This window comes from Rana temporaria, chromosome 5 (assembly GCF_905171775.1).
Source record: "Rana temporaria chromosome 5, aRanTem1.1, whole genome shotgun sequence".
In the NCBI taxonomy this organism is placed as follows: Eukaryota; Metazoa; Chordata; class Amphibia; order Anura; family Ranidae; genus Rana; species Rana temporaria.
In genome coordinates, this window is record NC_053493.1 from 174,339,491 (window position 1) to 174,365,202 (window position 25,712).

General features: G+C 43.9%; 1 protein-coding gene across 3 annotated transcripts in view; it reads left to right on the forward strand.

The window, feature by feature from the left end:
• The window catches only part of EXOC3 (exocyst complex component 3), a 385,796-nt gene that overhangs the window by 41,458 nt on the left and 318,626 nt on the right, over positions 1-25,712 (forward strand). For 2 of the 3 annotated variants that reach the window (XM_040353404.1, XM_040353405.1), the window contains exon 2: positions 13,290-13,439. In XM_040353404.1, coding sequence (XP_040209338.1) covers positions 13,296-13,439 — 144 coding nt within the window. In that variant the 5' untranslated portion in view covers positions 13,290-13,295. Of the gene's footprint in view, positions 1-9,802; positions 9,963-13,289; positions 13,440-25,712 lie in introns of those variants that run through there. The other variant, XM_040353403.1, reaches the window with a different exon arrangement.

Sequence of the window (25,712 nt, forward strand, 5' to 3'; positions counted from 1 at the left end):
TGCTCTGTGCAAAACCATTACACAGAAGCAGAGTAGGTACGTATATGTAGCATTACACAGAAGTACTGAAAGGACTTGCCCTTCCTAATTAGTACAGCCCAGCGCTCAGGAATACGGTACAAAGATATATTTAACACAACTGGTCCGATGTTCATACCAAAGCAAAGCAGCTGCTTAAAATTATAAGATGTATAACAAAAATGCAGAAATAATGAAAAAACTCCAAAAGAGTCTACAAAAAAATCCTGCAGCAGCGCTACAAACAATGTGTTTGTGTAAATGACAGTCAGTGCAGATGACAGGGATGGCTGTGTTTTAACAAGAGTGCTCCATTCACCAAGGGATGTTTCACCACGTGGGGGGATTTGGTACCCTTCAGGGGATACACCAGAGGTAAGGTTTCAAACAGCATTCATTACACCGCAGCATCCACTGTCTATGGTTACCACTTTAATGACACTTGATATTCAATTCCGTGGATACATGTGGACAATAAAATCCATATAGAGCAGTATCGTTTTTTTAAAGCTTTAATAAACCCAAAAATAGATACCCCCTTTGTACATATATGCGTACCGAAAAGATAATCAATACAGGTAAAAGATGTGTGCTGCAATAGCTCTCACTAACTTGACCCTGAAGACTGCCGTTGTACAGTTCCCCCAGCGGCTTCCTGGTTAGTCGTTGTGGAGCGCACACGATACGTCTGGTTTGGTTGACGGAGAGTCCCTCACTGACGCGTTTCGTCACTTCCTGACTTCGTCTGAGGGTGTGACTCCCCATCTCAACGACCGGATTTAAGTATACTCAACGTCCGCCCCTAATTGTCGTTGGATGCGTTATCTTATGAACGCATCCAACGTCATCACACTTCTACAACCAAAATTGCCCGTCGTATGAGAGTAAGGGCGGAAGTGTATTTATCTTGTTACATTGCGCTGTGTATGTCCGTCGATCCCACTGTGCAGGACTGCTACAGGGAAACGATCGGACCACACACAGTGCAGACAACATCTGTCATATAACCGATGCTCTAAGACAGACATTAAGTATGTATGACACAGTACATTAAGTATAAAATGTCTAAAAAATATATATATATATACAGTACAGACCAAAATTTTGGACACACCTTCTCATTCAAAGAGTTTTCTTTATTTTCATGACTATGAAAATTGTAGATTCACACTGAAGGCATCAAAATACATAACAAATAAGTGTGAAACAACTGAAAATATATTTCATATTCTAGGTTCTTCAAAGTAGCCCCCTTTTGCTTTGATTACTGCTTTGCACACTCTTGGCATTCTCTTGATGAGCTTCAAGAGGTAGTCACCTGGCGCAGCACCCCATCACTCTCCTTCTTGGTCAAATAGCCCTTACACAGCCTGGTGTTTGGGGTCATTGTCCTGTTGAAAAATAAATGATGGTCCAACTAAACGCAAACCGGATGGAATAGCATGCCGCTGCAAGATGCTGTGGTAGCCATGCTGGTTCAGTATGCCTTAAATTTTGAATAAACCCCCAACAGTGTCACCAGCAAAGCACCTCCACACCATCACACCTCCTCCTGCCTGCATCACGGTGGGAACCAGGCATGTAGAGTCCATCCATTCACCTTTTCTGCGTCGCACAAAGACACAGGGGGTTGGAACCAAAGATCTCAAGTTTGGACTCATCAGACCAAAGCACAGATTTCCACTGGTCTAATGTCCATTCCTTCTGTTTTTTAGCCCAAAACAAGTCTCTTCTGCTTGTTTCCTTTCTTTAGAAGTGGTTTCCTAGCAGATATTCTACCATGAAGGCCTGATTCACACAGTCTTCTCTTAACAGTTTTAGAGATGTGTCTGCTTCAAAAGGTGGCTACTTTGAAGAACCTAGAATATGAAATATATTTTCAGTTGTTTCACACTTTTTTGTTATGTTATGTATGCATTGCTGCAAGCATAAAATATATAAGCAATAAAATTGTTTTAAAATGTTGACATGTTCAAATATGTTCAAATATTGAAATGTACACACAAAAACAATATAAAAATATATATCAAACCCCTCTCTGAAGATGGTTATTAAATAAAACAATCAATCAGCAGATTGAGTTTATGGATCATTAAATACCGAGATTAAATATAAAAACCATAGTAAAACACAAATATATATAGAGATAAAATATATATATATATATATAGAAAAAATATATATATATAGACAATGTGTGCCTGCAAGGGAGCATATAGGTGTCTATTATACTACATAGAGCCCTCTGGCTGCATCCAGAGGGATATCAACATATATTCGCTATTTCCATAATTATTAATTCATGTGATTTTAAATCTGCTCCAGCTTCCTAAACTTCAAGAAATTAGGGTGGTTCAGAGATACAGACCCCATATTAAATAGATATTTTTCTCTTGCTGAAAAAGCAAGGAAAAAATACTGAAAAAATACTCTATCAGTCAGACCGTCATTTACTTTTGCTGCCATTATGGATGTTTTTTCATTAGTTGAGAATAGAAATGTGAACCTTGATGATGTATTTAACCCTCATAACAAAACACGCAACATGGACCTTGAAAGCTTAGTCAGGAAGCTAGGTCAACACATAGAGAAAAAAGTGAGTCTTTGGTGGGACATTAATACTTTTGATGGGTATATAAAGGAAAACATTGTCCCCCGCACACTCCGGTGGGAGCTACCCCCAAATGACGGTCTGACTGATCAAGGCAATTGATGAGTGGTTTGAATTTTTTAATAATAGAAGTGTGGAAGGTTTGAAGTTTCTGCTGAAACGGAAGCAACGTAAAGTACGCATCCTAGACAAGCAGATAGAGTAGCTGAAATCCAAAATAGAGCCACAGAAGGAGTCTGAAGACTTCAAGAAACTGTCTACTCGACTGAATAAAGATCTTACAGCCAAATATCTGGAAGTGCAACAACGGAAGATGAAAAAGTATCAGCGGGATGTTGCTGACTATAAGTCAGATCCAAGTTTTTAAATGGCAACAAAAGGTCGAACAAACACAACCAAATTCGGCATATTCAACACCGGAGAGAGAGAAGTCAGGACACTGGATCCAACACTTATACCCAATCGTGTTGAATCTAGACTGGAGGAAAGGGATATCCGTACTGAGGGTAATAGACCATATCATGAACCCCCAAATTATGGTAGACCATACTATGATCAACCATACAATGGCAATCAGGGACAACGTACCCCGAAGAAAACAGGGAAGAAACCCTTTAGAAAACCATATAAGAAACCTTATAACAATGGGCAGAACAACCAAACTAACCAGAGAGATAAGAGGACCACCCCAACAATATGACTACCATGGAGGATATGATAGAACTCCTATACCAACACATAACAAATTTGAGCCTATCAGGAACTATCAAGAGTCTAATTATGATCAGCCGCCCTATCAGAGTCAATACGATTATGTATGAATGCACAAAGGGCTTTTTTAGACAGGGAGAGGAGGGAATACTCTCCTTGATGACAACAAGAACCATACAGCTCACCAAAAAGAACACAGGAGGACAGACTAAGCCCCAAACAAAGAGAGGCAATAGAGCGGGAAAAAGACTCCAAGCGAAAAAGAGAATAGCTGGAGAAAATGTTGTGAACCTGAGTGGGAAATCCATAACTGCGGAAGAGCTGGCAGTTTTGGACAAAGGTTTTAAACATGCTCCCACAAAAAACCTCAACAAATTTGAAACGTATATTGGAATACAGAAATATGTAAGAAAACTTACTATTAAAAAGTCTATTCTGAATAATTCCTTTATACCTCGCAATGCCCTAATAGGAGAGAAGAATGCACCCCTACACAGCACTTTGAGAAATAATTCAGTGTATAACCCTCAGCTATCGAATAATCAACATATTGATGTATTCAAACGGCTAGTTTTACAAGACCTGGAGTCTCTGAAACGAAAGAAAAGAGGAGACCCGATACATATAAAGAAAGGTATTAAACTACTAACACAAAGAAAAGATATCGTGATCCGCCCGGCGGATAAGGAAGGAGCCGTCGTGATACAATCTAAAGAGCAGTATCAGGGTGAACTTTGTAGACAGCTGCAAGATGATAATACCTATGTTAAGTTACTGGGCAACCCCACCATGAAATACAAAAAAGAGTTGGGATTGATAATTAATCTGGGAATCAAAAAAGAGATTTTAAACGAGAAAGAATCGAAATATCTTATACCAGAGACATGTAGAATACCAATGATCTACACCAGTGGTCATCAACCCTGTCCTATAGGGCCCACTAACAGGCCAGGTTTTATGTATTACCATGGGGAGATGCAGTCTAGAATACTGCAATCACTGAGCAGCAAATGATATCACCTGTGATGTATTTCAGTTATCTTGCAAACCTGGCCTGTTAGTGGGCCCTGTAGGGCAGGGTTGATGACCACTGATCTACACCATTCCCAAGATCCACAAATCAAAAGAGAACCCACCAGGGAGGCCCATAGTCAATGGGATAGACTCCCTGACATCTAGGATGGGACAGTATATTGATCACTTTATACAACCCGCTGTCCAAAAAACACAAGCCTACCTCAAAGATACAAAACATATCCCGCAACTTCTAGACACAGTGCCGATACTTGAAGGGAGAACATTACTGGCAACTGCAGACGTAACATCTCTTTATACTATCGTGCAACATCATAATGCCTGCTTTTCAACAAAGTGGCTATTACGAAAATACAGTAATCTCAACTGTAAACAGAGGAAGTACCTTATTAAATGTCTGGATTTCTGCTTAAAATGTAATTATTTTTGGTATGACCAGACTTATTTCAAACAGGCCATCGGCATAGCCATGGGGGCTAAATTTGCACCTAGTGTGGCGAATGCCTTCATGGCACTATGAGAGGAAACTGCTGTGTATGAGAACAGAATTAGCCCTTTATAAAAGGTACATTGATGATTTAATCATCTTGTGGAATGGCAGCAGAGATGGCCTAGAGAACTTCCTGGAAACAATTAATAGGAATGACAAGAACATAGCCTTGGTGTGGAAAATGGATGTGAAATCTGTAGATTTTCTAGATTTAAACATCAGTCTGGAAAAGGACAAAATAGTCACCAAAACACATTTTAAAAATGTGGATACTAACAGTTATCTCTCTATGGATAGTTGCTACTTCAAACCATGGCTTTTTATTATCCCGAGGGGACAGCTCGTAAGAATGAGAAGGAACTGTACAAAAGAGAGTGATTACATACTGCAAGCAGAGATTATTGGTTCGAGGTTTAAGGAGAAAGGCTATGAAGAATCATGGGTGAAAAATCAAATAGAAACTGTCGGTAGAATGGATAGGAATGCGATGTTACAGGATAAAGGAAAAGGAAAAATCATCCATCAACAAGCAACACCGGGACTAATCCTGCACTACAACTCCCAGCATAAAGATGTGGCCAAGGTGATCAGGAGACACTGGCACATCTTGAAAAATGACAAAGATTTACAGAAAATCCTCCCAGACAAACCGAGGATAGTTTATAAGAGAGCACCCACTCTTAGAGATCTAATTGTCAAATCAGTAGTTGAACCTCCACCGAAACCTGGATACACATTTTTTTCGGGAAAAGGTTTCTTTCCATGCAAGGGGTGCTATGCGTGTCGTAAGTCACATAGATTTCAAAAGAAAAGAACCGAGTTTGTGGCTACAAACACAGGAGAAACACAAGTGATTAGAGACTTTATCGGGTGCCACACTGAGGGTGTTGTATACGTGCTACAATGTAGTTGCAACCTCCAATTCGTGGGAAGGACAAAGAGGGCATTGAAGGTTAGAGTTAAGGAGCATGTCCAAAATATAATTAAGGGTTTCCCAAAACATAATGTTTCTAGGCACTTTGACCGGGTACATAACCGGGACCCGACTCAAATTCAGTTTTGGGTAAGCCTGCGCTTAGTACGCCCACCCCCCTCCCACAAAAACCACCACACTTGCACGCACTCGAAATTGGGTTAACATCACGCACTTTGACCACGCGGTCTCTAAAAAGAGAGGCGAAGGACTAACGGGGCTGGTTGAGCGGGCTAATCCTCTCACTCCCTTATAGGGAGTCCCTCTGCCCCGTTGGGCTTCAAAGCGGAGCAGGTAGGGCGGGCTGTGTGGGAGGACCCCCTCACACACCTGCCATTGCCACCCGGGGCATGGAGAAAGGTGGCAGATTGCCTCTGGGGGAGGCCTGCCTACTCCCAACTCCTGCAGTCCGGCTCCTCTCTCGAGTACACGCACAAAATACACTTTGAAAAAAAAAAATCAGTTTTGGGGGATCGAGAAATATAACCCATCCTGAAGAGGTAGTCATAAGGTCAGAACCATAAGTCAAAAAGAGTCGAAATGGATTCATAGTATGCGTACACTTGTACCAGGAGGAATGAATGTTAAATTTGACCTCAACTGCTTCCTCAGCAATTTCTGACCTCTCATTCTAACTTTATGCAATTTTATGTGTATTTTTATGTTTATCTAATAAGGTTTTCTATTATTAAAGAGTATTATATTGTATATGTGGGTTGATATATATATACACACTGTGACAGGAAGTCAGGTAAATCTGTGGGTGTTGTCACAGACGGGACATACATTTCTGCCTTGTTTAGACAATACACCAATTGTTATTAGGCGTCGGCTGCAAAAGTAGCCAGAAAAGGTCTAAGGGCGTTGGAAAACTTCAGCTGTTCAGAATGAGGAAATTAAGGCCTCTATAAGTAATCCAGAGGATTACCACTGATTTGCTGCATCCTGAGGCTTTCTGAGTGAAGGAGAGCAGTGTACTGAAAGTCTTCTGAGGAGGTGGGGAGGTGATTGATTTTTCTGTGTGAAAAAAATCAAAAGACTATTGTTTTTCTGCTGTATGACCAGCAGTGTCTGCCCAGCACTAGGCTGTGCCAGACTCCATAGATGGGTTCTTGTGTGGTGAAGATAGACGCCCCAAGTGGCCAGGGTTTATTTTATGTTTGATTTTGTTTATGCTGTTTGGATGCTTGCACTTGTTTCCAGCAAGATGGAAGAATAAACCAAAAATCTTTGTTTTCAACCGTCTTCGACTGCCTGTCTGTATAAATTCAGTGTGTAGTGAACCCATCCAAGGGGTCACACACCCCGCTACCGAGCTAACCCCTTACAACACATATATGTGGTTATTCTGGAGTATTGCATATTTACCCATTTTGGTTAACATCCAGAGGTTCTGTGGTTAAGGATGTCTTAGATATGTGGTAATAGTTACTGTTATAGGAATCAATAAACCAGGTGTGCGATCACCATGTGTCCACAGGAGGCACTATTTCACCATATTTACCCCTTAACATCTTGCTTATAGCAGGCATATTTACGTTTTTTTGGGCCCTATTTTAGAGTTGAAAATATGTTTATTAGAATTTTAACATGTTATACATGAACAGCATGAGGTGTCACAATCAGTGTACAGTCATAAATACGTAGTGGTAGAGAGTCAGCCCAATGGCTATCGCCCACAGCAGGACTTCCACCAACGTATAACATAACAGGAACAATTATGACAAGAACCCGAAACAAAAATTGTGAGCGGCCAAAATGGCCTCTTAGTAGGTGACAACATTGCGACCAGAGTCTCCAGGAAGGAAACAATAAAATCAAAAGAAAAAATGACACATAGGACAAAAAAGAACCAAGGCCGCAAATAAAAAAAGAACAAGAAAAATAAGAATAAAAATGGGGGGGGGGGGGGCAAGAATCAGGGGCATGAGAGGGCGGGGAGGAAGGGGGAAGGAGAGAAGAGAGAGAGAATAGAAGGAAAGGAGAAGAGAGAAAAGAAAACCAGAGGGGAATCATGGGGGAGTGTGAGAGTTGCTGAGGGAGCAAATGGAAGAAACAATGTAAATAAAGTGGGGGGGAGGGGAACCTAGTTTATCTTAAGGAGGTGACACAGACGGAGGCGATCAGGGGTGATCATGGTTGGGTGGACAACATGTTCGCCAGGGTGTCAGAGGAAGAGAAGTGGAGCCAGACGAGCCATAGCAATGTATACTTATCAAAAGTGTCGTTGTCAAGAGCCAGCATCTCCTCCATTCTCATGGTATCGTTCATAATAGAGACCCAGCGTGACAATGGAGGAGTTGCGGTCGACTTCCAGTAGGAAGGTATGAACTGTCTTGCTGAAGACATGAAGAAACGGAGGAGACTCCGTCTCTGCGATTTAACAGAACCAGGCAGGATAGAGAGAAGAGCAATTTTAGGTGAGGGAACCAGTGATTTATCGTAGACTTTGTTGTAACATTCAAATACCTGAGTCCAGAAGGGGCGGATCCTCTCACACTCCCACCAGACATGTAGATAAGTCCCCACAGCAGCGGAACATCGCCAACAGGATGCCGGGGTGGACGGAAATATTTTGTGCAACACGGAGGGAACCCTGTACCATCTTGACAGAATCTTGTAGTTTTTTTCCTGTGCGTAGCAGGAGATCGTGGACTTGTGAGTAAAGTAAAACGAAGTCTGCCAGTCTGCCTGCCGGATGTCCTCACCCAGATCTGTAGACCACATCCTAGTGTAAGAGGGTAGCTCGGTGTGCGTGAGTGTTTGCAGTAGGTTATATATGAATGAAAATGAATGAATGAATGAAAAACTTATAAAGCGCGGCGCATGCGAACTGAATCGCTTCTGGCCGAGAGTAGGTGCCTGGGCTTCTCCGAGAGGGAACACAGTCGTTCAAACTCCGTGGGAGGGCGGTGTACCTGAGAGGAGGAATGTAGGTGCTTTGTAAGTGTGGACAAGTGTAGTGCAGTGAGCCAGTCATGAGCGCCTGCCGGAGTCGCTGGCGACCCCAGCGTAGGATGCACAAAGGAGCGTGCCTGGGGCCATTCAGTCCTTTTGAAGGGGCCTAACGAAGATACACCAAAGCCTTGGGGGAAGGAGGGATTGTCGAATAGGGAAGATAGTGGAGAGGGGTCGGAGGACAGTAGGGAACATAACCCGCTGTTGTACCATAATCTGAGAGAAGCCAGAGTAAGCGGGGAGGGAGGAGGTATGTGTGTCAGTTCAGTTCTATATCCCCATAGGAGTGCTCGCAGGTCAACGTGAGACAAGTCTTGCTCTAGGGCGACGGAGGCCTTCGAGAAAGGGCGCGGGAACCACTCCAAGACACGTTTGGGCCCTATTTTAAACCACTATATCAGCTACCTATAGTTGTGAGCTGTGTTTCTCTCCTATTTATTTATAAGTTTCCTCTGCCAGTGTATTTACACATTTTGTAGCAGGTGCTCTCCCGATTGGGTTGCATCTGAAGTTTTAATATTTAATATGGATTTTATTGCTTTTAACTTATTTTAAGTTATTTTACCATGTCAACTTATCCCGCTTTATGGCGATTTTAATACTGCACTGTCTACCAGATTTTATTACTTCCAGTCTATTTGTCTAGTCCGTGTAACTATCTGTGGGCTCTTAGCCAATCACCGCCAGTTCCTGTTCTGTCAGATTATCAATCTAATGGCCACCGTATACAGTATGTGGCGGACTACGACAAAATGGCCGCGATACAACTTCCGGTTTTGAGATATATAAACACTAGCCCTACCACCAATCAGGTTCCCCAGATGAAGACACGTGACCGTGTCGTAACGCGTAGGGATTGGACGGACGTACACCTGAAGTGACGTAAGCAGGCGCAGAGGACGCCGCTGGTCGTTTTATGTACTGCACAAGTTTTATGTTTTGATGTAAGTGCAGGCTATTCTTTATTAAACTTCCCCCTGAGTTTACCTACTACACTATTGGAGACCTTGTTTGTTCTCTCTCCCCTCTCGACTCTGACCTGAGTGTTACTAGGGACTGATTGAGGAGATACTCCATCGGAGTGTGACAGGTGGGAAGACGCTGTGGCTGCAAGGAGGCGATTGACACTCAGGATCTCTTTGATGCCTTACACCTTCATTATTGAGGTAAGAGTTCTGGGAGCCCTTTGACGGATATGACCACCCATTTGTCAGTCATCTACCTACACCTTACTTAGTGGACATTCAGCTGCACCCCTATTCTCATTTGGGAGCTCATCACTGTATCAACTTATGGGACACTTTTTTTCATTTTTTCACATTATTTCCACTTCATGCATTTAGAGTTTGTCTCTTTATGTACTTATGTGTATTCATTTTTGCACAGTGTATCACTTATCACCGTCATTTATTTATTTTTGATAGCGTGAAGGTTTGCGCAGAATCCCCTTTTCAATATTATTTCACTTGTGTATTGTAAACTCTACTAGGTTTTGCTGCATTTCATTATTTTGTTTGGTTATTGTCATTAGTAGTTCATAATAGCGCAAAGGAACTATTTTATTACTCCTGCCTAGTTTCTGTACCTCTCCCAATAATGCGGAGGAGGAGGAAAAATGTTGTCTTTTAGACATAAAGTGATGTCTCCTGCTTTACCTAGAGGAATCCAGGGGGTTTAGGAGTTCCTCTCAGCTGTTAGTATTTTTCAGTGGCCCCAAAAAGGGGTCCAAAGCGTCTAAAAGCTCTATTGCTAGGTGGATTAGGGAAGCGATTTGTGAAGCATACAAAGCGTCAGGTCGCATCCCTCCTTCTAGAATTACGGGCTCATTCAACGAGATCCATATCTACGTCATGGGCAGTAAGAGCAGGGGCATCATGGGAAGAAATTCCTAAAGCTGCCGTCTGGTACTCCTCTCATGCATTTGTCAAACATTATAGAGTTCAGATGCTTTCCAGCCAGGGCCTCTCCTTTGTTAGGAAAGTGCTTCAGGCTGTTGTCCCTCCCTAAGGTCTAGTATCTTGCTTATCCTCTCAAGTAGCTGTCCTGGAAGGTGAGGGGGGGGAAAACCCCTGTTAGTCTTACCGGTAACGGTATTTCCAGGAACCTTCCAGGACAGCATCTATATTCCCACCCTTTTCTACGTTCACCTGTCGATGGTGTTTTGTTATGTTTCTATGTTTTTTATTCTACCGAGTGCACTTTAGTGGAGGTTTGCTTGATCTTCTAAACAACTGAGGGTCAGAGGAAAGGGAGGGGCCTTTTAAATTGTATCTGATTTGTGTTTCCTGTAGAGGGTGGAGCCAATCATCTCTCAAGTAGCTGTTTTGGAAGGTTCCTGGAAATACCGCTACCGGTAAGTCCAACAGGGGTTTTCTTGCACCTACAGGTAAGCTTTAATCTAGGCTTAACTGTAGGTAAAATTGATCTGTAATGGTTTACAACCACCTTAAAGGTATGAGGATTTTACTTTAATGCATTCTATGGTTGGTAAAAAACCTTCTGCAAGCGACCCCCCCCCCCCCAGCACCCCCATTTTACTTACCTGAGCCTGATCACGAGCTAGAAATGTGCACGAGAACAGCAGCTTTTCCAGTTCTCTGTTACCTCATTGGGCAGAGTGGCAGCTGCTGTCAATTACAGCCAGCGAGCAGTGTCAACGGACACTCAGAACCAGCTCGGGAGCGACTCAAGTGCCCCCATAGCAAGCAGCTTACTATGGGGGCATTCGGTAGGGTGGAGGTGAGGAGGCGAACCAGGGGACCCCAGAAGAGGAGGTATAACATGTTTGTTTTATTTAATTTTCATCTTTAGCCTGGGTTCACACTATTGCGATGTGGGAACAAGTCCAGTGTTGATTTCCATATTGCGTCTCCCCTGCAGGCAGTTTGCACTGCCTTCTGCGAACCGCTGCAGGTGTCAATACAGAGTTAATGACACCCCCGATTCGGATCCCATGGGTGTAAACACCCATGTGATTCGATTCCAGTGCAGGGGAAAAAAAGGTTCCTGCATCTTTTTCGTGCAAATCCAATGTGAGTTCAACCATACAACTGTATGGCTGAACTCCCATTTGCACAGACATCGCATGTGATCTGCAAAGCACTGCAGTGCAAATCACATGCAATGTCTGACATTGCATATGTGTGTACCCAGGCTTAGAGTCACTTTAATCTTTTTTACCTCCTTTATCCTGCACATCATATATTAACCCCTTCATCTTTTCCTCCCTCTGTGTATGATAAGTGTTTGATCTGTACATGCTGGTTTAGTGCACCATTACAAAGTTCTTTGTTTTAACCTCCTCAATCCTTTTTCTTAACTTCCAAGAGATTTGCACTGAGATTGCCCAAGGGTGCCTATTTTGAAAAAAGGGGTTATTTTAGGGGTGTATGTACTGTTCTGGCACCTTGTATTTTAGCAAAGAGCAAGGAAAGAGTTTATTTTCCAAATTGTTTGGCCCTTTTGCCCACCACATAGGAAAAAATTAAATACCACCAAAAGAATGCTCTGTCTCAGATTGCATTTGGGTACAGTGTTTGACGGAGTATTTGTCAGTCAAAATAATAGGGCATTGAAAAAGAATAGTAATGGAGGGGTGTTACTGGCTGATACTCAAGAGGTTAATGCATTAGGGTAAAAAAACACTCCATACTATCTTAATGAATTAATTGCAACAATGTCAGAATGTAAAAGTTGCATATAAAAACGACTGAATTTGTTGCACGTGTCAGAAATAGCAGGAAAACTGTTGCACATGTTTAATAAATTGGGCACAGGACTTAGCATGGCCATAACACCAGAACAATTGTTGCATGTTCTTTATTGAATTGCCTTCCGTAGTGGGGTATTTCAAATTTGACTGCAGAAGTGCAAAATTTCATTGATCTAGCTATGATTAGCCAAATTGTAATCAGTGTGTGGCCTTTGCACTTGATGTAAGTCAGTTTTTTAGTAATGGACTTTGGTGATGTGGCCATTTAGACAGTAAAAATACATTTTTGCTCTAATGATGTGTGCCCCATCCCTGGCTGCTGCAGCATTTGTTACATACCTTACTTTTACTAATGCAGCAGTCCCCTGTTGGGCAGTAAACATCCGGTACTGATCCTTGTAGTTCCAGCTGCAGTACACTAATCGTTTTTCCTCTATTATTGATAAACCTAACTATTTCCCCTCCTAATAACAGAATGAAAATAATGCAAGGCTGTTATGAATAGAGCAGGTGTGACCTCCTGTGATACTTCTACTGCAGATAGAAGTAAGTGAATCAGTCCCGGACGTTGGTGATATCGGGAGACTACTGCCTTATTAATAAGATACATAGCAAATATTGCAGCAGCCAGCAATTGGCTCACTTAGTTGGCGTTAACTTTTGACTATGCTTATGCTTCTGCCAGCTTTAAAAATACAAAATGCAAACACAAATTTGGCTTTTTCATCATACTGCAAAGTTATGTATTCTCTTTTAAAATGTTGATATGATTATGTTACAGGCGAGAATGGAGGAGCCAGACAAGGAGGCAATGGCCACTGCAGTTCAGCGTGTCGCAGGAATGCTGCAGAGGCCCGATCAACTGGATAAAGTAGAACAATATCGAAGAAGAGAGGCTCGAAAGAAAGCATCTGTGGAGGCCAGGCTAAAAGTAAGAATTTCTGGCATTGTTTATTTTTTGATTCTCTACACATGTATAAATAATTTTAAAGTCCACATTTTGAATATTGGGTATAGTATTTAGCACTGTATAAAGGACATATAGATTAGGAGGGGGATTGAATGTGGGGCAATAAAATCAATCAAGGGAATGTAGGTATCACTTATATTGAAATTTAGGAAAAATTAGACTTGTTTTTATTACCATGTAATGGTAAAGTATAAAATGTCCCAACTCCAGGATTTTCAGGAAAAATCTTCTGGCTTATAAGGGGTTAGGTCGAACAAGTTATGTCATCTTGTGGACTTATCTGTTTTATTTACTATTTGCATTTTTATTGAGTGCCGGGAGCATAGCTATCGCAAAACTTCCAACACTGGACCTTTGGATCTCTGATGCAAGAGCTGCAGGGTCGTTTGCAGCCGCTCTGCCTGTCCCTCTTTTCCTCTTGTCCAGCAACAGAAGGCTTTGTATTATGGGAACTCATTCACAAAATACAAAGTATTATTAAAGCGGATGTAAACCTGATTCTTTAAATTTGAGCTGGGCACATATATCTGCAGGGTTTTCTTATCTCTCTTCAAAGCATTGTATCCCGTAGCTGTCTCCTGCCCTGTTCTGCTATCGGCACAGGAGATAAAAGCAGGCTGAGTTTTGTGTTGGGGAGGATGCTATAAATTCCCAGCGTGCTGAACAATTCAACAAACAAATCTGAAAGTCTCTACCTTTTTGCCTTTCCTCCAATCAGCTGTCTTGGTTGTATGCCCAGGCTTCACTGCAGTGCTAATCACGAAGAGAAAATCTCCTAACAACACAATTGGAACTTTCTAAAGAATATATAAAGTTGAAGACAACAAATATGCATGTAAAACTAATGTTGGGGGATTTGTTTCATCTCTGTGTATCATCTGAGCGCGTTTACTTCACTGGGTATATGTGAGGGCTTACATCCACTTTAAGTGAATGAAATGTGGAGTGGCAGACAGAATGACTGCTGTGTAGCAGAGTGCATCTCACTTATCCTATCTGAATTTTAAAGATTGCTGTATACCTAGCGCTTAGTAAAAATGTAAATTGTAAAAAGTGATAAATCTACAAGGTGGCATACACTTCATTGAACTTAACCTCTTATAGACCAGCAAATTTTTGTTGCTGTGATTCCCGGAGTTCCACTTTAACTTTGTATTTCAGAAACGGCATGGTGAAAAAGGATGGTAACACAGGCTCTTTATCACTCCATCTGATAAACTTTCTTGCCAGGTGGGGTACGGCTTTCGTAGCGGAGGACTAGCGTTCCCGGAGTACCCGAATTTACAAAGGTGTACTGAACACTGCTCTGAATGAAGCAGGATACAAAGTTCAGGCCAGATGGTATTTGGTGCCAGAACACCTATCACGAATGTACCCAGGTTCCTCGGCATCATGCTTCACAGGCTGTGGCCAGATAGACCCTACTTTACACATATGGTGGACTTGTCCTAAAGTTCGCCGTTTTTGGATGACCCTCCATTCTCTTATTTACTCGGGTAAATATTACCAAGGACGCGAGCATAGCCCTGTTGAATAAGCTGGTTGAAAATGTCCCAAGACACACAGACATTCATTTACTTTGTTTTTAGCTGCTAAAATCACTATTTCATCGGCATGGAAAAGTCTGGTTATAGAGCTTGCTTTTATGAAACGCAAACTTACCTGGCTCATGCTGATTGTGAGTGTCTTACAGGACAAGCAATTGCCCTGGCTTAGTTTCTGGGCTTGGCTCAGCCCTTCCTTCTCAGAGCTCTGTGGTCAGCTGTCAGTTAACTGCCAGTACTCTTCGTTCCATAGTGAATCACCTGGTCTTAATTTTCTGCTTATCAGCTAGCTCTGCTGGCTATTTAAACTGCCTGGATTAGATCTACTGTGCCTTTGCCTGGTCAACATATCCGCATACTCTCTGCTGTGTTTTCCTGTTAAAGACTTTTGCCTGGCTGACTTCCATTCTGGTTCCTGATCCTATTTACTGCCTCTACTACACGGCACTCTGGATCCCTGTTTCACTGGCTTGTTCCAACTATTCGCTCTGGTTCCCGAACCCTGGTTATGTTTTGATTATGTTTGCTCTGCTTTTTCAATATTATTTAAAGAAAAAAAGTTTTTTTTTTTCTGACTGCACTTCTGCCTCAGTCTGATTCATGGTTCCTTACACTTAGTTTTTTGCAGGTACCAGACAAGCGGAATTGACCCCTGGGCGGAACCACTTTCTTCCTTCCTTCTCTTTTGGACCTACTATTCTTTCTTCTATACTCCCTCAGTACATCTCTTCTCTGAGTTCTCAAAGTTTTTTTATATGTATATGGCCCTTCAGGTATTGATAGAGGGGTCCTTGGAAAACACAAATACTTGGTCGAACAGATATTTGGACCTTACCCTGGGAAGGGTACTGGTTATAAGATCATAATATTGTTATATAGAATTTTCATTGATGCTTAGGTTTTACGATGTTCTAGGTTTTGAGGGCTCTTACGTTTTTTTTACTAGGAAGGGCACTGTTTTACTTTCAATCAGGGTCCTTCATGTTCTAGAACTGCTGCGAGTCCGCCCACTATCATTACCTAGACCTTTCATCGAACTATCAAGCAGTCCAACTTTGATCCTTGTTGCCTTATGTGAGCCCACACTGATGTGTATGTTACCTTCGAAAATTACTGTTGTTGCTATATTTTGTATTCTTGAAAAGAAAAACATAATAAAAACGATTGAAACAGTAAGAGCCGGTTCACACTGGGGCGACTCGTCAGGCGACTCAGCTGCCTGACAAGTCGCATCCCATTCTATTCACCAGAACCGTTCTAATAGGAGCGACGCAAGTCGCTCCGACCTAGAAAAAGGTTCTTGTACGACTTCGGGGGCAACTCGGGGCGACTTGCATTGACTTCTATACAGAAGTCATTTTGCAAGTTGTCTCTGAAGTCGTCTTCAGGACGCCTTGCTGAGTCGCCCCCTAAGTCGTGCCGCCGCAGTGTGAACCAATTCTTAAAGGGTGGCAACCTTGGCTTTAACAGTTTAGGTGGATTATTATGCAGCTTGGGTCAGCCCCCTTCTGACAGATTGTCATAAAGTATTATTGTAAATTGGGACTGAATTCAGTGAGAAAATGTAAAACATTTTCCTAATTCTTCCATTAAGGGATTAAGTCTTTCACCTTTAGGTTTTGTTGCGGCCTACCAGAGAGTTGGACACTGGAAAACAAACTGCCAGCCCAGCCCCCCTCCCCCTTTTGAATGGGTGTAGAGAGGAGAATACTGCAGATAAACAAGTAAAACCTATGTAGGAGGATTTATTTCATCTCTGTGTATCATCTTAGGCTGTTCACTTCGCTGGGTATAATGTGAGGGTTTACAACCACTTAAATTTTTGGGGTTTACTACCATATAAAGAGAAATGTACGCTAGCAGCCAAAAAGACAGCATTGGAAAAGTACACCGATAACCGGCATGGTTTTGGTAGTGTCCCCAGAATAGATATTTTCTTAAGTTCCTCATTTCTCTGTTAGTATGGAAGACTTTTCTACTATCAACTGCTAATGGAACATTTTATGTCAGATATATTAAGTCTTTCCAGTCCACACAGGGCTCTGCTTTTTAGGTTAGGCCAGTTTGAGATTGCTTATGGTGTTGTTGGTCCAGTTTCTGAAGGCTCACTTTTGTGATTGAATGTAGCAGTCTAATGCTTTTAAGTATTCTTTCCGTAATTATATCCATTATATCTGTAATTAGCAGGGCAGTGTGTGAACGTGAGTTTTTCCTTTCATACTCTGTTCCTAAATGATTGCAATAGTAGGATTTTAAAATAACGGCTTACCTATAAAATCATTTTCTTTGCGTACACCACGGGACACAGAGCCTTCATTCATTACATAGTGGGTTGTATGGTCACCAGAGGTGATTGGACACTGGCACAACCTATGAGAACAAGTTTCCCTCCATATAACCCCTCCCATGCAGGAAGTACCTCAGTTTTGTAGCAAAGCAGTAAGTATCCAATAGAAGGGGGGACCTCTGTGTCCCGTGTTGTACTCAAAGAAAAGGATTTTACAGGTAAGCTGTTATTTAAAAATCCTACTTTCTTTTTCGTACACCACGGGACACAGAGCCTTCATTCATTACATAGTGGGACGTCCCAGAGCAATGCTCAATATGAAGGGTGGGAGACACAGATACATCAGGCCGCCATAGACGAGAAGCCCTAGACCACTGCCTGCAGCACACTACGCCCGAAGGCAGAATCCTCATGTGCCCTTACATCTATTTGATAGACTTTTATAAATGTATGGACTGAGGACCAAGTTGCAGCTTTACAGATCTGAGCCATTAAAGCCGAATGATGCACTGCCCATGAAGCACTGATCGCTCTGGTCGAGTGCGCCTTAACAGGAAAGGGAGGAATCTCCTTCAAATCATAAGCCTGAATAATCACTTGACGAATCCACCTGGCAATGGTGGATTTTGATACCGGTTGGCCTTTTTTGGGACCGTCTGGTATAATGAACAAAACATCTGTTTTATGTATCTGAGCCGTAGCTTGCAAATATATCTTTACTGCCCTCACTACATCTAGAGAGTGCAATAACTTTTCCTCTGCGCTTCAGGAAAAAAGGAAGGCAAAACAATGTCTTGATTTAAATGAAACGCTGATACCACCTTAGGAAGAAAGGTAGGATGAGGGCGTAGTACAATTTTGTCTTTGGGACAAATTAAACAAGGTTCTTTAGAAGAAAGAGCTGCTGATTCTGATACCCTTCTGGCCGAAGAGATAGCAATCAGAAAAGCCAATTTATTGTTCAAGAGAATCAAAGTAATATCATGAATAGGTTCAAAAGGGTGCTCTTGCAGAACTGATACTAGGTTCAAATCCCAAGGACACAAGGGTGACTTGACTGGCGGGTTTATTCGCAGTACTCCCTGAATAAATGCCCGAACTAGGGAATGAGATGCCAATGGTCTTTCAAAAAAGATTGATAGAGCTGATATTTGACCATTGATGGTACTCAGGGCTAATTTCATATCCACTCCAACTTGGCAAAAGGCTAGAATTCTACTTATGTCATTATTTAAGGGATTCCATTTACTAGATTCGCACCACGAAACATACACTTTCCAGACTCTCTATAGTAAATTGGTCTAGGCTGGCTTTCTTGCACTAATGAGTGTAGAAAGGTTGTGACGGAGCGGAAGCACCCAAGGTCTTTCTATTGCCATCTTCATGATTTTGTCCTGACCCTGTGGATTAATTCTCTTAGTGACTTTACCTTTGGTTCTGGCAGGAATACCCTGCTTTGGGCTCTATCTATGATCATACCAATATACTCTACTCTTCTTAGAGCTTGTGGAGAAGATTTCTGTAGGTTTATAACCCATCCTAACTGCTCCAGGTATCTCGACATATTGAACACTGCGTGTTCTAGCCCTTTGACTGATCTACTACAAGTAGATCGTCTAGATAGGCCGACACTGTTATGCCCTGTGCTCTCAGGTTTGCCAACACAGGAGCCAGTATCTTTGTGAATACTCGGGGTGCAGTTGCCAAACCAAAAGGTAGAGCCACAAATTGAAAATGGTGATGCTCTACCACGAACCTTAGAAATTTTTGGTGGGTGGGATAAATAGGTACATGTAAGTAGGCGTCCTTGATGTCTATAGACGCCAGATATTCTCCGCACTGTAGGGTGGCGACCACGGACCGAATGATTTCCATTCGGAAATGGTAAATGTCCAGAAACTGGTTTAGATCCTTCAGGTCCAGAATGGGTCTTACGTTTCCGTTTGGTTTTGGAACCACAAAAAGATGTGAGTAAAACCCTGCAACTTGCTCTTTTAAGGGGACTTTTTTGATTACCCACTGAGACAGCAAATGATCCAAACCCATCTGTCCTGGACCTCTGTCTGCCAAGTCACCGAAAAACTGCCGAAGCCGCCACCCCACTCGGCCGAGCGGGGGCGCCCCTTCATGAGGAAGTTTTGGGACTTTGCTTATTAGCTTTTTGGCTCCACTGTTTCCTGTATTTCTGGGCCTGGCCCTGATCCTTAGGCTTTGTGGCTGTCTGCGGACGCCGTCGCCACTGCCCGGCCGATGACCTAGGAGCTGGGGAGAGAGAACGCTTAAAACAAGGACGCTTGTTTTTCTTTTTCTCTGGCAACAGAGTAGTCTTGCCGCTTGATATCCTTTTGGATATATTTTTCTAAATCATCTCCAAAAATCTGTTCCCCATGAAAGGGCAAACTGGTCAAAAGTTTTTTACATGGGGCTTCTGCTGACCAGTGTTTCAGCCAAAGAATTCTACACATGTGCACCAGCTGGAGTGTAAGGCAAGATGCTTGCTGTATAGAATCCCTAATGGCGTCTACTGCGAAACATAAAGCCTTGGGCAAAGTCTCTCAATATTTGGCATGCTCGGGGGCAGATCTTTTAACCCTTCCTTCACTCGATCCCTTAGGACTTGACACATACCCACTGCCGCCACGGCAGGTTGGGTTACTGTGCCTGCCAGGAGAAAGGAAGATTTTAATAGAGATTCAAATTTTTTTCTACGAAGGATCTTTAAATACCTGGGCATTGTCTACCGGACAGGTTAAACTCTTATTTACACAAGAAATAGCTGCATCCACTGAAGGCAGACTCCATTTCTTGAAAACTTTCCTCCATTGGATAGAGGACGGGCACAGGTGAGTCAGTTAACTCAGAAAGAGGCAACTTGAATGCGGAGCGAACTGTCTCAGTGTAATATTGCACCTGCACTTGTTGAGCCCAGGAAGCAGAAAAAAATTCCTCTGAAGTATCGGAGCTTTCAGAGTCCTCATCCTTATCCTCTGATGGAGGCATGACCTCCTAACATCTCATCAGACCCCTCTGACGGGAGATCAGATGCAACTGAGGGCACTCTGCTTCGCTTTTTCTCCCTTTGCAAGCTTTTAACGATTTAATGAAGTGAGTCTCCCCTCTAAATTGCCAAGGGCTACTGCCAAAGAGTCCTCAGTGACATACGCAGACCCAGACACCTTGGGAGGGAAGGCGACCTCTGCCGGAGTCAATGGCTCACCCTGCTCATGTGTATCATAAATCACCGGGGAGGAAGGTACCAAAAAGGGCCCGGGTAGAGGCTCTCGTCTCGGGTGGAGATGGCTTTTTGTCTTTTTTAACCCCTGTATTTCTTTTTTGGGAAGACCTATTACCAACAACAAAACCAAGGTACCATCAATTGCATATACTCTTGTGTTAGTTAGGCCTATTGCATACAGTATGCAACTAATCACACAATTTCATGCTAAGTGGGTGGCCAGTAACCAACCACCTGTCCTTAAGCTACTGTGTCCCATCCAAGGGAGAGCTGCAGCTTTGCTGCCTCTTTTATGAGCTTCTGCCTGCACAGTGCGCCGCCTCGCACGGGTGCGAATGCTCGGCCACAGCTGCCAAAAGCCCCCCCCCATCCCCATAAAGCGCGCTCCAGAACGTGCGCCCACGCCTAGGCATTGGCATCCTGGGGTAAGCAGTGTGCTGGAATATCCAGCTACACTTGCAGGGAGGATAGGAACTGGTCAGAGTCGCCAGAGCTCTGCAGCGAGGAGTGTGCTTGTCTGAAATGAGCTGACACTGCATGGAGTTTGGTGAGTAATACTTCCACTCTTTACTCCCTCTAGTGGCCACGCCGCAGGTTTTGCTGAAGACCAGACAAAAACCAATCTTCACCCATCACCGCGGGTATTGTGTGCCAACCTTCAGGGATATGGGTTCCTACTTAAAGGATGCCTCTCCCCTGGGCCTTGTAAAAGACTCTGTCAGGATTTTTAGCGTTTTCAAAAGTGCTGGACCCTAGAGAGACATTACAGGCGATACCTCGTGCGCGAGGCCCGGATACCATCCAATTGGGGCGTAATAAATAAAGAATCTTGGATGGACCCAAAGTATAGCTCTTTTGCCCAAAGGGCCTCCATGGCAGAGCTTCCTTTTAGCACTTATTCTCATCGCATTCAATCATCTTAGACACTGGTGAAAAAACTGAGGTACTTCCTGTATGGGAGGGGTTATATGGAGGGAAACTTGTTCTCATAGGTTGTGCCAGTGTCCAATCACCTCTGGTGACCATACAACCCATACACTGGGCTCAGTGATGCATCTGGTACTCCAGTAAAAAAAGACTGTATGTACATTATATAGACACTGCGTGTGAAAGTAACCTGTGCTTTAGGGAAAACTAGGAAACAGCACATTGCTTTGTTTCTGTCAGATACTGTTATGCATTTTACATTTTCTGCCATTTTTTTTTCTCCTGTGGCTGGGAATTGATTGGCAAACTGTTCCTTAGGGGTGCCTAGGCTGCTGGTGGGAGTTAGTGCTAATTGTGATATCATTGGTCCGCATGAACATGCTTATGTGTGTGCAAAGTCTAATTTCTTTCTCATCCCTATTCTCCCCTGTTAGACAGGGGAGAATCCCCTTCATCCCCTTCCCTTCCTTACTCACTTTTGTAGAGAGCTTGTGTCCTGGATGGTCCCTGCCCTGCTGGGGACAGCCCTGGGTTATCCTGCCTCCTCCTTTGGGGGACTCAGCTTCAGCAGCTCCATACGTGTCAGGGCCAGCATTGCATACTGCTGTTGAGTAAGCTGCAGAGTGCATCAGAGTGGCTGAATACTGACTACTTGCTGTGGGAATGAACACAGGGGCCCTTCATCTCAAACCTTCCTAGCTCACAAGGGACCGGTTCACTATCCATGACAAAGCATAGAAAGAAAGGTGTCGGTACATATGGAAAAAAGTGTTTATTCACTCCAAGTCTGAACCGCCTGTGCTGGGGCCATGCCATTTCTGAACTCCCCTCCTCTTTCATTAATTTTTTTTTCTGTGTTTTTGAAGCAGTAATTTTCTCCTAAATGTTTTCTCTGATCGTCCATGGACGGACACAGCCTCTACAATTCTTAACAATTGGGTTATGTTCCCTGTTTACAGGAGAAGACTAGGCAGAAACATGTTAGATATTCATATACATGTCATATATACATATATACAGTTGAACAGCCCCGCCCAGGAGGAGGTACCTCCGGATATAACCCACCTCCCTGCAGCCTCAGTTTCGTTCTGCCTAGCAAAGAAGGACGTATGGCTCCCTTTGGTCCCAGCGCCCAGAGGAAAAGATTTTATTTTATTTTATTTTTGTCTTTTTGACTTCTATCAACTGTCCGCTGAGAGATAGGCTGGTTTTCTTTATCGTACATCACGGGACACAGAGCGGCATAGTCATTACTATACGGGTTATATGGCGTACCTTCAGGTGATGGACACTGGCAATCTCAAACAGGAAGTCCCCTCCATATATAACCCCTCCCATAGAGGGAGTACCTCAGTTTTTTTGCCAGTGTCTTAGGTGTTGGTCACGAATTAGCTTTGCCTCCACGTCCTTGGGACCAAGGCAGGCTAAACATATCTGTCCAAGGTGCCTCAGAGCCGAAGTGGACAGTACCCGGGCCCCAAGTCATGGGTTTTTTGTCTATAATGCTTCTCCTTGGAGGGCTGGGCCCAGGACTTTGGGTTTTTTAAAAGTCAACAGTTCCTGTTGCCAGGGTGCTATATAGGTCCAGGGCAGTAGGTGTTCCTTCCTGGACCCCAGTACCTGAAGGTCTAGTACGCTACCCACGGAGAAGGGGGAAGATTGGACCGCTTGCTATGCAATTGTCCTGCGGCTTGGAGCAGGTAAGGGGGGGCTTGCGGGACTTGGTTCGACGGCAGGCCCCCCGGGAGAGATACTGAGGGATTAGCCTGGGTATGCTCTGCATTGGCAAAAAGTTTCCACTATGTCTGTTTAAGACAGGATGGTCTTATTCTCCCCAGTAGCCGGTCCCCCTTATTGTGTGGTATTTTTGCTGCTGCAACCCTGCATCTTATGGGATAGGGGGCTATTTAGGCAGCCTAACCCATGACAATAGGTCTGTTGGCCTGAGTTGTCTTACCTGTCCAGGGTGTTCCACCGCATACAGTTCAAAATTGGAGCCTCCAGCGTTTGGCATGCTTCCTCCCAGCGTGCTGCGGCGCGCGCGTGCGTGCGGGGGTGTGTGCGCGAATGTGCGCATAGATACGCGCATCGTTGTGCGCATGCGCGGAAGGAAGGAGGCGTCAACTACGTCAGGAGGAAGGGGGCGTCCCCTCCTCACTGTTATCTTCAGCTCAGTTGCAAGCTGACAGGCTGGAGGAAGGACACAGAGCGGTGGTGCTCCGAGGGTGCATGCTGACACCCGGTGGCGTAAAAGAGTACTTCGGGTCCAGAGCTTGCTCCCCAGGGACCGTGTTTTTCTATAAAGCCTAATCTCTTGCAGCAGCTGGCAAGCAGCACAATATTGAAAAAAAAAAAAGTAATACTGTTTTTTCCCAGCAGCTTAGGGGCATTAGGAGAACCTATTTACCCTAGCCATATTTTTTTTTTACTCCTTGCTACAACAGTTGGTTGTTGTTTTGCGGAGTACCTCAGTATTGTATCATGGCTCCCAAGGGCTCAGGAACTAAGGGTGCAAAAAATGCTAAAAAACAGAAGGGTTCCCCCTCTGATTCTGAGGATCCCAGTCAGACTATGCCAGTTCTATCCTTACCTGATAATCCAGAGGAGGTCGCCTTGGATGAGCCATTGGGTGTGTTGGGTGCTTTGGCTGGCCCTAACCTACCCAACCCTGTGTTTGTCACAGAGGATATGCTAGCTACCTCTCTGAGTGGGCTAGAACAAAGATTGACAGCTCTGATTGCAAATTATTTTCCAGGCAAAAAGCGGACTAGATCCCCATCGCCTAAACTCATATCCTCGGATGCTGAGATTCTTTCCCCTGAGGAATACGAATCTCAGGAGGATCAAGGGGAACAGAACCTGGAGGGTTCAGAGATTGAGGAGTCCACCATAGAAGAACCATTTTCAGCCTCTCAGGTGGAGAGTCTGTGGATCCAGTCTTTAACAGACATGGTCCGTTTGGCATTTAAGTTGCCTTTACTAGGGCCTCAAGTCCCTGCGATGTCTTCTTTGGGCTCCAAGGCGCCGCTGAGTAATGCGCTGTTTCCAGTCCATCCTCTTTTAGAGGATCTGATCTTTCAGGATTGGGTACGGTCTGACAGAATATGCATACCTCCTAAGAGATTTTCTGTCCTCTACCCTATGGAAGAAACATTTGCAAAGAAATGGGCACTCCCGGCTGTGGACGCAGCCATTTTCTGCGTAAATAAGTCCTTGACTTGCCCGGTGGAGAACATACAAATGTTCAAAGATCCGGTCGATAAACAATTAGAAACGCTCTTGAAGGCTTCCTTTACTACGGCAGGAGCAGTGGTGCAGCCAGCAGTAGCTGCTATTGGCGTTTGTCAAACGTTAAAAGATCCGACAAAACAGATGTTGAAGGACATTCCGGCACAGCAGGCGCGAGAATTAGCCGACCTCCCCAGAGCCCTGTGTTACGCGGTGGATGCTATAAAAGATTTCATCCAGCAGGCTTCCCGTTTGTCACTATTCTTGGTACACATGCGTAGGCTCTTGTGGCTAAAGAATTGGTCGGCCGAGACTCCATGTAAAAAACTCTTAGCGGGCTTCCCCTTTCACGGAGGAAGACTTTTTGGAGAGGATTTGGATAAATACATACAGATTATATCAAGTGGCAAGAGTACGCTTTTGCCAGTAAAAAAGAGATCTCGAGGCCCCACGTTTAAGCGGCAGCTGTCTCCAGCGCCAGGGCCTTCGGCCTCCAGGCAGTATCGACGGCCTCCTGCACGATCAAACTTTGGTAATAAGTCGCAGGGACAGGCCTCAGGTGGCAAGAGACCATGGTCTCGCAAGCCAGAAAAACCAGCCCCCAAATCAGCTTTATGAAGGGGCGCCCCCACTCAATCGGGTGGGGGGAAGGCTTCGATTCTTTGCAGAAGTTTGGGAAGCCAATGTCCCCGACAAGTGGGTCCTTTCCTTGGTAGCCACAGGCTACAAGATAGAATTTCTGCAGTTACCCCTTCCTCATTTTCAGGAATCAAGAGTTTCAAAAGATCCGGTAAAGAAAGCGTCTCTGCTTGCAGCTTTGGATCGCCTTCTATGCCAGGGGGTAATCATAGAAGTGCCAGCCCAGGATCGCGGGCGAGGTTTTTACTTCAACCTGTTTATCATACCAAAGCCCAACGGCGATGTCAGGCCAATCCTGGATCTAAAAGGTCTGAATTCTTACCTAAGGGTTCGCTCCTTTCGGATGGAATCGGTACGGTCGGCAGCAGCTGCCT